The following is a 16,860-nucleotide window of genomic DNA, read 5'->3' on the forward strand; positions in this document are numbered from 1 at the left end:
GACTCTCCTCTGCAGCCTGGAAGGGAGGGAAACGAGAGAGCGAAAGAGGCGGAGGTCAGATGAGGATTCGTTATGTTTCCCACACGAGCCAACTGAACGGGGGGGGAAAGTGGTGGTGTTTCCCTGCCTCGCACACGGAGGATGACATCTTCCCTCCAACCTATCCGCGCCACGGTACGTTGCCTCAGTCATCATGTACGTGCGCGTGGAACCACCCACGGGGCGCGTGCACCGCTTCATCACACAGAAAGAGAGAGAGAGAGAGAGTGCGACTTGTCGATCGCACTCTTGCACAGCAAGGCAGAACGCGCGCACACCTCCACACACGCACGCCTCATCTAACCGTTTCCCGTTGCCAGGAGGCGAGCCGGAGGAGGCGAAAAAAATGCGACTCGTGTGAGAGGCGAGGCCAGCTGAGGAATGTTCCGGAGCATCATCGTCGCCGGACGTCCGCAGCCGAACGCCACCCCGCTGCGCTAACCCGAAGCGGAGGAGAAAGTGGTGGAGGGGAGTTACCTGGAGGGGGGGTGGAGGAGGGAGGTGAAGGCGCAAAGTTTACCCGATGGCGCTGGTGATGGAGCCGGTCAGCAAGTGGACGGCGAGCCAGGTGGTGGACTGGATGAAAGGTGGGTGAGGACGACGTTGAACGATGCTTGACGCCGAGTCGCGATCCGTGCACCTTTCCTCGTACGCAGAACATTATCTGCAGACAAATGCTGGAAATGACTAATTTAGGAGGTATGCTGTCACTAGTCGGGCTGGGTATCGATTCTGATTTCCAAAATCAATTCATTTCAATTCACATTTTGACGATTTCGTTCAAGATTTCATGCAGTACCAATTTGACTTTTATACAGAAGACATTCCCACAAGTAGCAATGCTGCACAATAGTCGAAACTTCTTTCTCTTACTTGGTGCATTCATCAAAATATGAATATTTACATTTGTAAATGAATCCAATACAGTTACATGAATTGTGTGTCATGTATGTTTTATTGAACATGAGCTAATCAAAACCATGAATAACTAAACGAAGTGAATTCCTGGAGAAATTGTATGGGAATGCTGAAAGATAAATGCTAATAGCTGAATGCAAAGATGTGAATGCACGTGGAATGCTTATGAAGTAAATTGAGAGATAAATGATCAACTCCTGGTTACTGTGCCACCGAGCAGTATCAGACACCCGGTAATAATGATAAGTTATATGTAAGGAAGTGGGCGAAGAAAGTCATACTTATAAAAAGTTCAATGTCTGTCCCATTGAAAATGAATGGAGAAAAGTTGATATTAAACGTTAAATTGTGTCAATACTGTTCGTAATGTGAAATCAGACAATACCCCGGGAAGCGTGAATTTTTGAAGCAAGCTGAAATTTGAACAGTGTAAATTGGAAGTATTATGTGGCAGTTACGCGGCAAAAAATGGTGGAGAATTAAAAAAGAAAAAGAAAAAAGAAAAAAATCACAATAACATATGTAATATAATTATAATTGAAATCAATTACAACCACAGTGCTATGTAAATAAAGTACCAAAAACACATTTACATGCCTGTGGCAGATTTTATACTAAGATTCCAGTGGTTAATAAATAAATAAAAACAAATGTACCTGTATTATAAGAGACACAGCCATAGTACATAAAGATGCATCCACATTTTGTATTTTTATGTCCAATTCTTACCTTACTTCTTTTGGGGGGTATTTGGCACATTCATTCACTGGGGGAAAAAAAACCCTGTATTAAAAGTATCGATTCATGGTTTTAGGAATCGATTTTGGGCTATAAAAAGGAATATCGATTCCATATATCGATATTTTAGACCCAGCCCTAGTCACTAGTCTGTAGGATAAAACAAACATCGTTTCAGTCAAGGTTGATCAATATGACGACATTATTATCCGTCGTTATACAGAATCTGTCAATTTACAACAATTATTCACAAAGTATCACATTTGCATCAAGTCTTTCATTTCTCTCAATTTTCAATGCAAAGTTGAACGACTATAATTTGCATCCATGACACAGATCAACAAATGTTTCATGCATGTGATGTTATAATCCATCAATATTTACAGTAATATTGCTAATTTCATCGATGGAAAGTTTTCGTCACAAACATTTTTTTCAGACGAAAATGAAACAAAAACTAATAGAAGCTATTCATTGAGACGATAACGATAACTAAAATTAACTGACATTTTCGTCAATGACGAAAATGAAAATGAAAACAATACGGTGACGAAAATTAACAAAATCCAATCACAAGAAGGATTCAAATGCAGATGGGAGAAAAGAACCACTCGCTGAAAAATAATCTCATGCATTTATGCACTTCTTTTTTTTTAAATTAGGTGAAAGCTAAGTGATATTATTGTCAGTTCAACATGTTTCATTCAAACAATTAATAAATACATTGTATTAAATAAAAAAGTTGAAATGTATGCTGAAGGAACATATCGATTAAACTGTCAACTTCGTCGACTAAAATTTGATTAAAAAACTAAAATACAATCAGATGACCAAATTATGACTAAAACTTGAATTCATTTTAGTCAAAAGACTATTAACTAAAACTAAATGAACATTTGTCAAAATTAACACTGCTACCAGCATCTTTTTTTTTGTACACAGGTACTTCCACTTAAGTACAGAGTTTGAGTATCTTGGCCACTGCTGCTAATAACCGCAAATCCCATCCATCCCCCGTTTGTTCCGGCGTTCCCCAAGGCTCTGTCTTGGGTCCTCTGCTGTTTATCGTCATCCTACGTCTTGGCAATATATTTTGCAAATTGTCTAGTGGGCAGAGCTTTGAGCCTCTCTGCTCTTAGTCTTTGAGACACATGACCGCCAGACCTCCATAACAATTAATTCATGAACAATCTTTCAAACTTGACTCAAAAAGCACCGATTCCAGACTGCTTACTCACTTTAATGCTGGCGACTAAAATTGCTCATTATTTCATCGCCTAAAATTGGATTAAAACCAAAATACAATCAGATGATTAAATTATGACTGAAACTAATTCATTTTAGTTTCTTAAATTCTTTTAAATGTTTGTCAAAATGAACACTGAATTGCAAAATATTCGACGATATTCACTACTTAGTACCTATCTACGATGATGATGATGTCATGATGACAGCAGTGATTGGCAGCCTGTGAACGTTTGACTTTTTTTTTTTTTTTTTTTTGTGGTGGTGGTGTCTTTTCTGAGAGAACAAAAGCTTCCTCGACTCCCATTTGCCAGCAGTTGACAGCTTGCAGCCGTGCATAATTCAGCTGCCTGCGCCCGCACGGGCAGGCATGCCAACGCTGCAAAACTAATCTTGTCGCTTGTGTACCTGTTGCTGCATGCAGACAGCAGAGAACAATATTGACAACAATTTGGACACATGACTGACTGGGCGCGACATACTGTAAGAAACTCCGGCACACGCAGTCGAATGGAAGTCCATAAAAGAGTTGAATAATGCATACGTGTTGAATTAGTAGTGTTAACCCTCGGGCTTTGTTTGATTGCAGTGCTGGTTGGCCTCATAAAAAAAGGGTTTTTTTTTTGACTACATTTTAAACAAATATACATTTATTTTCAACAGTTTGTTAGCTCAAGGTTGTAAAATATTTAGATATTCTCTTTTTATATCTTCTATTTAGGTCAATATTGTCTTCTTAAAATCAAAATCATGTCATAGATTTTCCCCACTCAAGTGCATTAATAATGGCAGTAAATGCCTTTTTTTTCTCCTTTTTTTTTTTTTCGGAACAAGAGTATTACATGAAAAAGTTGTTTCCTTGTCAAAAATGTCATGTGGCAGAAAAACATCCAAAGTCAGACATTTTTCAGAGTTGAAACTAGAATGGAATCTATATTTACCCAAACTGCATCATCTCGTAAATCATACAGATTTAAAAAGAAAAGACAACAGTTGTGAAGTGGCAAAAACAAATGTACATCTCGATAAAAAAAAATAAAAAAAAGTCATGTTATGAGAATCAATTAGTAGGGATGTAATGATAACAGCAATATCATGATATTACAACTGCCACAATATATCGTCATCATGTCACGATATTAAAAGCAGCACATCTTTTTAAAAAGGCAAATTGATTTCCATTTGTGCAGTTCTCGCACCCTCTGGTGCTTTTTTTTTTTTTTTTGTGCAGTTTAATTTTTATATGGCATGTTTTGGCCCTTCTATGTTTCAAATCCACGCTAATCAACCAAGTCAATATGTGGAAAAACTCAATGTGTACTTGTATTAAGCAAGTAAGATTGTAGGTTGTTTATATGCATTGCTATATTACACAAAAGCACAATGTTGCAGGTTTTTTTTGGTATGATCTGATTTTTTTTTACATTGTGACTTTGTTTTTTTAATCACCAACCTCCCCACAATATCGTGATAATTATCATATCGTGACCTTCATATTGTGATATCATTTTGTGATGTTTACATCTATTAACATGATATTAAAATCAGATCAATTTAGGCGAAAAAGTCATCGCTATCCTTGTAATATTCTGCTTAATCTGGAAAACAGAAGTCTTTAAACTCCTAAAAAAAAAAAAAAAAAAAAAGGGAACCGTATGTTTTTGAAAAGTACTTTTGTTTTCACAATAAACTTTATTCCTGAAATAATAGTGTTCCCTGGCTATAACGTGGTTCACTTTTCGCAGTCTCGCTGTATCGTGGATTTTTTCAGTGCAATTTTGCATACATTTTTTTTTCTTTTACAGTAACGTACCTATTTTATAAAATGTATGAAGGTTTGAACATTTATTAAACATTTAAACAAGAGAGAAATGTGAGGAAATGTAAATGCCTCTGAGAAAAGTGTATGAACTGTGTGGTGAGGGGGTTTTAGAGCTTTAAAACATTTATAATCATGGTAAAACATAAAGCTAACAACTTTTCGGATTTCATTTATTGCAGCTATTTTTTGGAACTGAACCCCAGCGCAAAACGACGGAACACCTTACTCACTTTATTTGTATTCATGCATTTATTTATTGCATGTCGGAGAGATAATGAGGTAGGCAGGACTAATTTGGTTATGTTATGTACATATTAACCATTAAAATGATACACATGCTACATTTATTGGCAATGATTTAGTCGGGATGTAACGATAATGGCAATAACGTGATATTGAAACGGCTACAATATATTATCGTCGTCATGTCACGATATTAAAAGCAGCACATCTGTTAAAAAAAAGAAAAAAAATGGCAAGTTGATTTCCATTTGTGCAGTTGTAGAACCCGCTGGTGGCTACTTTTTTAGTGCAGTTTAATTTTCACAAAGCATGTTTTGGCCCTTGGATGTTTCAAATCCACGCTAATGGTCACATGAAGGATTTTTTTTTTTTTAGTATGAGCTCATTTCTTTCCCAATATTGTGACCTTTTGTAAATATCGCCAACCTCCCCCACAACATGGTGATAATATCGTATGGTGACCTGTCATATCGTGATAATATCGTATGGTGACGTTTGGATATCGTTACATCCTTATTATTTGGTCAACCCCTGATCAGCATCCCAATATTGCAAACTGACCTACATAAAATAAAACGGTCATCAAATGACTAACGAGATTGAATAATATTGACGTTCTGTTGTCTGAAAATCAGGTCAAGGATGTGTCATATTCCGTGACGCGCAAACACGAATCGTGACGGGAGATTGTCACTTTTTTTGTTTTTTTTCCCCCTGCGCGAGGTTACCGCTTGGTCACGTGCATATGGCGTGTGTTTATTTGTGTGTGCGCTTGGCGTGTGGGCGGATGGCGAGTTGTTGGTCTCCGAGCGTCTGTGCTCAACAGCTGACAAGGCCGACGGATGCGCGCATGGGCACCCGCCCTCCACACAAACACAACACAAGGAAACCTTTGCGCATACGTGTGCCGCGCACACGCGCATGTGCGCGCATGTGCTATTTGATCTCGGGTGTGTCTGGCAACACTGGGATACACGATACACGTTATGTGTGTGCGATAACGTGCAACATATGTCAGGGGCATTGGGGGGGGGGGGGGGGGGGGTGGGGGGGGGGTTTGAGGGTTCGGGCAATTGTTGATTTGACGACTGCGCCCACATACTGGGATGGTTTGCAAATGCAGGATGTCATGTGACAAATCGCTGAAAATGCTCTCAAAATAAACGACTGTCACTAACTACATTAGTGTTCATTTTGTCAAAAAAAACAAAACAAAAACATTTTCGTCACCACACATTTTCCACCGGACTAAAACTAGACTAAAATACTCATTAATAAACAATAATTTGGACTGAATCAGTCTGCATTTTCGTCGACTATATATATATATATATAGTTATAACTGAACATGAATCCAATGGCCATATGGTTCCAACAATAATGTTAATGCAACTGCTATCTAATGCTGGCTAACTTGCTAGCCAATAGGATGGAATCACTGTAATTGTGTGTCAAGTTGTTTTTCATCAAAAGATGAGAAAATTTGATGTGAAATAGTTTTTGATTCAAAAAGGTTCAATATAATCTGCTGACAAATATATATATATATATATATATTAGGGGTGTGAATTGTCTAGTACCTACGATTCGATTCGTATCACGATTCACAGGTCACGATTCGATTCAATACCGATTAATCCCGATACGAATTTATAAGTCGATTGTTGCGATTTTTTTCATTCAAATTTAGAAAATACTAATCGGTAAGCTTGTAGAGTGTAAGATTTATATGAAAATGTATTATTTATTTATCTGAAATTTCAGTCTTATAGAGGTTGTAATCTGTTTCATGTTTGAACAGCATTAAAATAAAATATTAAGGCTTAATGTTCCGTTCATATAACATTCTTCCATGCTCAAGGTGTGAATCCTAACCCGAAGTCAGACGTTTTGTTGAATATTTTTCCATTAAAAATGGAAGTTTAAAAATCGATTCACACACACACACACAAAAAAAAAGGCAATGATGATAAGACGTTGAATTGGTAAGACTACCGAATGAACAATTCTGAGCTCTGAAAAAAAAAAAAAAAAAAAAAAAAAAAAAAAAAATCGATTTTTTTTATTGAATAGATTCGAGAATCGCGCGATGTAGTATCGCGATATATCGCCGAATCGATTTTTTTTAACACCCCTAATATATATATATATATATATATATATATATATATATATATATATATATATATATATATATATATATATATATATATATATATATATATATATATATATATATATAAATGGTTGTCCTGACTAAAACCAGATTGAAACATTGACAGTTTTTGTTGACTAAAACTAGACGAATAAAATGCCGTTTTCTTTGACTAAAATAAAGACAAAAATGCTTGATTTATAGTCTAATAAAAATGGATGAAATAAAAACGGGATGAGGTTGCCTAATTGTAATTAAAAACTAACAAAAATTAACACTAGCGTCAACCTATCCTATGTTATTCCCTGAAAATTCACATACTAGGAAAAAAAGAAAAGAAAAAAAAGAGAAAACTCGATTCGGCAATATATCGCGATATTATAGCTCGCAATTCTCGTATCAATTTAACATGCAGCCGAATCGATATTTAAACATCAATTTTGGATGGAAATATTCAACACAATGTCTTACTTAGAGCACTTTCAGCAAGGAAGAACGTTCCATTCATGGAATATTCAAAGCCTTCAAGGGATTCTTGACTCATTGAACAATTTTCTACTGTGAAAAGTGAATATTTCCCCCAGAATTAATTTGATAACGTGTACAATGAATACCTTTCAAAAGTCATTTTTCTACTTACTGTCGACTGATGATGACATCACCTATGCTAACGGCCAATCATGGCTCACTTGTTTTCTGGTGTGGTCAGTAAACTGAGCCATGGTCGTTAGCAAAGGTGTTGTCATCATCAGTCAACAGCAAGTATTACAACAAAAAAAAAAACACCAGCAAGTATTCAAAAAACAACACCTTTTAAATGAATTGTACATGAAAAATAATGAAGTTACCACATTAATTAGAGACAAAAATATTCACTTTTTACTGTTGAAATGGTATCAATGAGTCAAGTATCCCTTTAACTCATTCACTGCCAATGACAACTATAGACGTCAAAAATCCAAGCAAACAGCCAGTGTTAATTTTGAAAAAAAATGAAAAAGAAAATTTAAAATTAAAATTTTAATTCAAAAAAATAATTTAGTTTTAGTTATAGTCTTCTGACTAAATTTAATTAAAGCCTTAGTCATAACTCAGTCACCTGATTGTATTTTAGTTTTAATCCAATTTTAGTCAACAAAAATAAAGAGCAATTTTAGTCTACTAAAATTGGCTTTTGGAGGCCGAGACCAAGACCGATCACAAGAACGTCAACGCCCGTCTGTAGGGTAACAGGAATCCGTTCTACGCACGATGGTAGCACTTAGCAATGAAATTGTTGTCATCGTTGTTATTCAGAACAACAATGATTAATAACTATGAATGAAAACAATGAATAACTAAAACTAAATTCAAATTTCTTGTCAAAATTTGCACTGGCTGTTTGCTTGGATTTTTCACGTCTATAGTCGTCACTGGCAGTGAATGAGTTAAGATTTGATTTCAATGCTGTTCCAACATGAAACCGATTGCAACCTGCTTGTTAAATTGTGGCTCAATTATAAGCCTGAAATTTCAGATAAATGAATACATTTTCATAAAAATCTTACAGTGTCCATGTACAAGTTTACTGATTAGTATTTTCTAAATGTGAGTTAAAATAAAATAAAAAAAATCACAATAACCGACATTGTGGCATAGTATCAGGCTTAATCCGTATTGAGTTGAATCGTGAGCTATAAATTGTGATATGTATCGAATTGCCAGGTACGGCGAGGCAATTCACAGCCCTATCACTTACATCTTGCGATGTCTAATATCAAACTGTTGATTTTGGCGCCTTTTTGAGGCCAACAACGTATGCTGAAAAGTCGTTACTTGTTCCTCATCCCATTTTCATGCAAACTAGGAGGCGAGAGTTTTGTTGAATCCAAATAATCCTAAAAAAAAAAAGCAAAAAAAAAAAAAAAGCTGGTCACTTGACAGCCGGGATTTAAACTGGCAACTTGCAAAAGCACATGACAACATAACCAGAATAGCAAGGCCACATCTGTTGTTGTCCACCTCTTCAACATTCAACGAGTCACTGCACGACCTTGTGCGTGTGCGTGTACGTGTACGTGTGTCGGACCAATGGAGGGTGCGCGTGCGTGCGTGGGAGTTTGGCCGGCCCGCTCTTGTGAAAAGTGTGCATCTGTGGGAGTCAAGTGCGTGAGTCAGCTTTGTATGAATCATGCATTTTTTCTCTTTTTTCCTCAGCACATGCACGTGCGCTTATTATTGTGTTCCGTACATAAATATGAAACTTTCATCTAAATTGCATTGAAACTCACATGACGGGGGTAGCAACACATATAAACAGCACACACAACATGACGACGACGACGATACTTCTTCAGCTTACAGTAGTTGCACTTCATTATGCAGCATAATCTTCCAGTGGAGCTCAGTGCTGCCCAGCATGTTGTGTGGCATGACGTGGTACTACATCAAGGTGCTCGATCTTTAGTACGGAAGCGTAGAGCTGCCAATGTGGAGTAAACATTTTTGGCTGGCTTGTATGTTCGAACATACACGCAAATATGCTCGAACATACTCGCAAATACGTTTGAACATACTCGCAAATATGTTTGAACGTACATATAGGCTACATGCTACAAAGTTAGCATACTTTCCCATAATGCCACGGGGTATTATTTGCGCATGCGCGAGTGAAACCAAAACCCCATTTTTTTAGGCATTTGGGCCACATTACCAATTCATTAGAAAATTTAGTAGACAAAAAACAGTGTTTATTTGTAACTTTTACTATTTATTATGTCTGCCGTGCATGATTTAGGTTCGTCAATTTTTTTCACTCACGCATGCACAAATAATACCCCATGGCATTATGGGAAGGGAAGGTATGCTAACTTTGTAGCATGTGGCCTACAAGTACGTTCAAACATATTTGCAAGTATGTTCGAACATATTTGTGAGTATGTTCAAACAGTATTCAATATTCAATATTGAAATACAATATTCAATACAATATTCAAACATCCTTATTCCGGCAGTTAATATAAAAATAAATCTACTTAAAATCACATTTAAAATCATCCCCAAAGTCTCATGCATTAAATTGTATTAAATTCTTTATCAAAGACTAAAACAAAAGACATTTTTTGCTTTCATTATAGTTAGTTTTCATTTTTTTTAAATGATTTTTCCTTTTTATTTTTATTCCGTTAACGAAATTATTTTTTTGAATTAGATTTTTTTTGTTAGTTTTAGTTAACTAAAAATAACCCTGCTGGGAAGTGAGGGTAACCTTTGAACGAACGCCATTCCGCTAAACCTGGACTAGGACATTTAGAGTGTGATTGCCGAGCGAACTGCCACTGTTCGTTAAACGTGTGTTCCACTCCCAGCGACGCCACTCGCAATTTGCCTCACCGGTATTCCATGGGCATCGGCGCCTCCTCCGCCAGCAATAACCGGCGCCGATTACGAGGCCGAGTTTGGCCGCAGAGTGCATTTGCACCCCCACCCCGACCGACCGACCCCCTCCTTCTGCTCGTGAGCCTCTTTCAAGCAGCAGAGTAACACTCTGTCCGTGAGAGCCAACATTGTTTTTGTTTTTTGTTTTTTTCTTGGTTTAATCGGCTTCACGTCGACTTGGGAGGCGCTATTAACACCTAATAAAACACTCGCTGGGAGTGCATAAAAAAATAGCTGAGAAGGGGGAGGAGGTTGGGCTACACCAGCTACTTTGCATAACCTTTACATAGTGTACAGGTTGAATCTGAACCCGTTTTGACATTTGTAAAAATAAAGAGACTCAAAATTATGAACAAAGAAAATATTCATTTTAGAGATCTTCTAGGTGAAGATGCAAAGTAAAAATAATTATACTGGTAAATGATTGATGAAATGGCAAACATGAACTCATTTACTGCCAGCCCAGTTAAAATGGAACGTTAACGACTATAACCGTGGCAGTGAATGAGTTAAACATCACTGTTACTTTTATTTGCTCGTATAATTAGGCAATATTCAATTCTGGCACTATGATTAGTGCAAAAATAGCACAGTATTAAAATTACAGCCCTAAAATATCCTTTAAAAAAAAAATATATATATATATGGGTAAATAAAAACAGCATTTTTACCCCCGTGAATCTATTTTATAAATTTTTTTTTAACAAAAGTCTTTGACAACACAGGCATTCAAGTCCTCATAACATTTCACAAGTTTTTCAAAAGCCACAATATCTTGTTATTCGTAGTATAAAACAAAAACAATAAAAGGAAAAAAAATAGAATAAAATTGAATTTTATTTTGAAACAAAATATAGACAATTTGGTGCAGAAGAAATGTGTACCACTTAAATCAATAAATTGCAATATTCTTCTGTTTTAATTCTTAGCAAGCCACAGTGTCCAATCACTGGTGAGCTATTTATAGAAATGACTTGTGGGCTACCCATGTTGCCCTTGGGGCTAACTAGTACCCGCTGGTGCCATTAGGAGCTTTTCCACCGCCGGAACTTTTGGAGAACTTTTCAGGTTTACCTTGCGTTTTTCCACCACCACCAATTTCCGGGGTAATTCAATTCCAAACGGGCCATCCAAGTAACATCTCAGCAGTAAGTTCTTGCTGAGCCAAGCTGGAACTTTGAGGGGACGGGCTCCAATGACCACGGCTGATTGGATGGTCACATTTGGAGGTGTGTTTTTATACCAGCTGGGCTCATCAAACTCATTTGATTGAATTACCAAGAACTCAGAGACACTGTGGAAACACAAATGATAAATTACCTGCTGAACTTTTGTAACCAAGAACTCCCTTTTATCCAGAAATCAAAGATCCTGTGCTTGTTGGTGGAAAAGCATGTATTAATATTATTAATTTTTGTTTGTTTGTTTTAAGACATTGCACAGAGCAGAAAAAGGTATCTGTGTTTGCAGTGTCTTTTGTCTTGCTTCCTCTTTGGAGCGTAATTCTCCCCTCGAGTTTCCTCTCTACTCACATAGAAGGAGGGAAAGGAAGTTAATTGGAGGCAATTAACTTCAAAGAGGTGGTTGTTTACCCAACTCCGCAAGCAGCCAATCACATTTTTATTTTTTTAATTTCTATTGCAGTGAAGTCAGGAACTTGATGAATGGGGAACACTGTACGGTATTTGTAATTTCATTTCAATTCAGATGTACTTGTCGACTGGGACGCAAGAGTCCACAAGGGATTGTGTATTATTTTGTCCGTGTGTTTGCAATTTAACGGCTGCGTTTAGAGTTCTCTTCCTCGCTCTTTCCTTCCTTGTGTTTGCAGCTGGCCCGGAGGGACTTTGACAGATGAGTTGTGTTATGGAGCTCGGGTTTGGGGGCAGCGGGGGAAATCAATGCTCGCTCCTTCAGAGAAGGGGTGTGTGTGTGTGTTTGTGTGCGTGTACTTGCCCTCCAACAGGCGTGTTTGTTGCGAGGTCAGAGGCCGGATACGTTCGTTGTTTTCGGCAGTCGTGCGCAGCAGCTCTGTGAGCAAAAGTTTCTCTCTGCACAAACACACGCAGAAGAAAACATCACGTTGGCAAAAAAAAAAAAGTCTTGCAACAAACTGACGCTTGACTTTTTGTTGTGTTTTGGACATTTTTTTTCCTTTGACTTGAGATCAGGGTTATTATAGTTTTGGATTTTTTTCATTTGAGTTGGTTTTGATTTAGTTTTGAGTTTTTTTTTTTTTTTTTAATGATTTTTATTTTTAAATTTAGTTAGTTTTAATTTGTTTTCAGGGTGGTTCTGTTAGTTTTTAGTAGTTTTAGTTATTTCATGAACACTTAGTTTTAGTTAGTTTCAGTTAGTTTCGGTATTAGTTTTATTTTTATTTTTTATTTTTTTTAATGATTGTGCACAATATTAAAAAAAAAAAAAACACCATGGGAGTAATGTCATCTTTTGGTGCTTTTCTATCGGCTGCCGGTAGATGACGTCACTTCTGTGTGACACACTTTCAAACGTCTTGATTCTGGTTAATATAAAAGATAAATCTACTTAAAATCACATTCAAAATCATCTCCAATTTCTCATGCATTAAATTAATTACCAAAGATGAAAAACGAAAGACATTTTTGTGATAATTATAGTTAGTTTTGTAAACATAAAATGTAGTTTCAGTTTTCGTTAACAAATTGTTTTTTTAATTTTAGTTTTTTCATTAGTTTTAGTTTTTGTATTATTATTAGTAATATTACTTTTTTTTAGTGTATTACTTGTGTGCAATATTTAAAAAATAGCATGGGAGTGATGCCATCTTTTGGTGCTTTTCTATTGGCTGCTGCTCGATGACATCACTTCTGTGTGACGCACTTTCAAACGTCCTGATTCTGGTTCGTATCAACATAAATCAACTTCGAATCACATTTAAAATCATGCCCAAATGCTCATGCATTATACTAATTACCAAGGATTAAAATGAAGGACATTTTTCCTAAAATTACAGTTTTAGTTAGTTTTGTAAACATAAACCGTAGTTTCAGTCAGTTTTCATTTTTTTTTTTTTTAAAAAAGCATTTTCGTTTATATTTCTTCTTTTTTTCATTAGTTTTAGTTCACTAAAATAGACTTGCTTGAGATATGACCAATCACGTAGCATAGCCTTTCAGTCCTCTAGCTACATGCTAATGCTAATTAGCATCTTCAGTTCTCCACTGAGGTTGCGATGAGTCTATAAGATTGAACACACGATACAGCAACACATGGAGTAAGAATAGTCAGCCATATTTCCTTTATCCTCTGCATAGAATATCTAATATTAGTGCCGTAGTGTTTTGCTGAGAGGAGTTGGGATGTTTAAACGAATCGTATCTACTGTATCTGGCCGTAAAAAGCAGACACACCGGAAAGAGCAACACAGCGGCAATTAAATTGATGCAGTGTTTATGTTTATGTTTATGCAGGCCTGGATGACTGCCTGCAGCAGTACGTGTGCGTGTTTGAGCGCGGCGGCGTGTGCGGTGAGAGGCTCCTCAGAATCAGCCACGCCGAGCTGGAGGACCTCGGAGTGTCCCGCATAGGACACCAGGAGCTCATACTGGAGGCCGTCGACCTGCTCTGCGCGCTGGTAAGGGGGTGGGGCCAACGCGGGTGCAAGCAGGCAAACTTTAGGCACATTATGAGTGTGACGATATATCGATATGGTGATAAATCGTGATATTTTGTCTCCACATATATTATCGATACGCCTACCAAGCTGTTTTTTTTTAGTAATTTTTTTTTCTGTTTTTCTAAATATTTCCTTTTTCCTGTTTTACTGAATTTTTTTTAAATGAAAAACGGGTAAAAAAAAATTATTCAGAAAAACAGGAGGAAAAATTACTCAGAAGACCAGGGGGAAAAACATTATTCAAAAAAACTGAAAAAGAATTATTATTAAAAAAACAGATCAACAAACTTCTGTTTTTCAGAGTTTTTTTTTTTTTTTTTTTTAACATCCGAACTTGTGAAGTGACTTGTTGCAGACCACTGACCTGTATATATGACTGCATATAGCCCATACACACCTATAGTTCATATAGCAGTCTGCTCATGAGGTGGGAGTAACAAGATGGCTGCCCTGTGACTTCAACTTCTTGTGTATGGGGTATCGGCTAGCCAGTCATATATACAGGTCAGTGGTCTGCAACAAGTCACTTGGAGTTCAGAGGTTAGAAAAATATATAAATAAATACTCCGAAAAACAGAAGTTGGTGCTGTTTTTAGGAATAATTATTTTTTTTTGTTTTTTTGTTTTTTAATAATGTCTGAATTATTTTTTTCCTCCTGTTTTTCTGAATAACCTTTCCCGTTTAAAAAATATTCAGTAAAACAGAACAAAAAAAAAAAAAAAAACAGAAAAAAAAGCTCTCAAAAAAGAATACTCAGAAAAACAGGTGCTCTTTTTTGGAATAATTAGTTTTCAGGGTTTTTTTTAATAATGTTTTTCCGACTGTTTTTCTAAATAATTTTTTTTCGCATGTTTTTCTGAGTAATTTTTTCTCCTGTTTTTCTGAATAATTTTCCCCCTTTTTCTTTATTTTTATAATGACGACAAATATTCAGACAAAAAAACAAAACAAAGCTCCCCCCCAAAAAATTTGTCAGAAAAATTGTTTTTTTTTTCCAAGTGAATGCAATACGATTCCGTATATTATATCGAATTTTAACATTTTAAAACATATTTTATGTTTCGACTTTTTGAAGCACACAATTTCTGAGGAATATGAATATTGATTTCATTGGATTTAATATTCACGTCATTTTATTTATGTATTTACTTTTGCATTGTTACACAAAAAAAAGTCACAGTTTATAAAATGAAACAATTGATTATGTAACTCTGTTAAGAAGACAATTGTATTTGTTTAAAAAAAATACACTAAAGCACTAAAGTGTGAAGACAGCAGTTTTAATATTGTGTTTCAGTGATGCTACAAAAGGAATCGTTGTTGATCATCGTTATCGTGAGCCTTGTATGGCATATAGTATCGGCCACCTTTGTGCATTGATTGCGCAGAACTCGGGCCTGGAGACGGAGAGCGTCCGGACGCTGGCCCACAAGCTGGGCGCCTCGGCCAAAAACCTGCAGAACTTCATTTCGGGGCGCCGGCGCAGCAGCCAATCGGAGAGCAGGACGTCGCGGCGTCTCCCCAACGACCTGCTCACCTCCGTGGTGGACCTCATCACCGCCGCCAAGAGCCTGCTGGCGTGGCTGGACAGGTGAGGCCACGTGAAGAAGGCTGGTGTGTAGTTTCAGTTTTCGGCCACAGGTGGCAGCAGCGATTTGAAATGGAATTTTCAGCAGAAATTTATTTTACCACTAATGAATTAAACATACTGAATTCAAACACCGTTCAAGCCAACCATACAGTACAAATTTACTCAGAATTTATTCTGCTTTGGAGGGGACCTTATCTGCCTCTTCTTCTGGCACTACACTGACCAAGGTTGTACAAACACACAAAAAAAAACCCATTCAGTTTTACAAAAAAACTTTAACTGAGGCGACAAGATTTATTCATTTAGGCCATAGCTTTGTCTATCATGTGCCATCATGTGGCACCTATCGGCAATTACGCACCTTTATGGGCCTGATTGACTTGCAATTTTGGCTATTTGCACACTATAGGTGAGAAGGTATGCTCAACACGGCAATACAAAATAGCGATGTAACGATAACGGCAATATGGTGATATCACGATATTAGAATTGCCACAATATATCGTCGTCATGTCAAGATGTTAAAGGCAGCACATCTATTAACTCATTTGCGCCCAAAAACGTATAAATACGTTCTATTTAAAATGTTTTAAGCGTCCCAAAGATGCATTTTTACGTTGTTTTTTTATGCTAGCACATACAGAAGGCTTTGATACAGCCTCTCAACTGCACAGAACAATGGAAGAAATGGTAGTTATTACACAAACGGCCAGCAGGTGGCAGCAGAGTATAAGAGGTCAACCAGGGCCATTTTGAAAAAAGGCTCAAACTTAGCTATATTCTAATGCTAATTGCTGCAAAACGGAAAGATGAAAGAGGAGGCTTGAATCTTTCTTTTGGTAGGTTACATGTTTTTACAGCAAGAGAACATGGGCCGTGCAAAATCAGTCAAAATCCAGTAAAACAGCTGTTGTTGGGGTCAGATGTGATCGGGCTGCCAGATTGTATCGGGGTCGCCTGCAGATGAAGTCACGCTACAGGATTGTCCGGAAATTGTTTGTTTACAATTGTTCAAAATAACAAAATTTATGGA

The 16,860-nt window shown here is 36.9% G+C and overlaps 1 protein-coding gene across 3 annotated transcripts in view; it reads left to right on the top strand.

Moving 5' to 3' along the window:
• The first annotated feature begins 21 nt into the window (after nt 1-21).
• The window catches only part of cnksr2a (connector enhancer of kinase suppressor of Ras 2a), an 84,365-nt gene continuing 67,526 nt past the window's right edge, over nt 22-16,860 (top strand). Inside the window, exons 1-4 of one of the 3 annotated variants that reach the window (XM_077509493.1) lie at nt 22-174; nt 360-626; nt 14,030-14,193; nt 15,625-15,827. In XM_077509493.1, coding sequence (XP_077365619.1) covers nt 563-626; nt 14,030-14,193; nt 15,625-15,827 — 431 coding nt within the window. In that variant the 5' untranslated portion in view covers nt 22-174; nt 360-562. Of the gene's footprint in view, nt 175-229; nt 627-14,029; nt 14,194-15,624; nt 15,828-16,860 lie in introns of those variants that run through there. The other 2 variants (XM_077509494.1, XM_077509492.1) reach the window with 2 other exon arrangements.

The sequence above is a fragment of the Festucalex cinctus genome, chromosome 20, assembly GCF_051991245.1.
Source record: "Festucalex cinctus isolate MCC-2025b chromosome 20, RoL_Fcin_1.0, whole genome shotgun sequence".
NCBI classification, from domain to species: domain Eukaryota; kingdom Metazoa; phylum Chordata; class Actinopteri; order Syngnathiformes; family Syngnathidae; genus Festucalex; species Festucalex cinctus.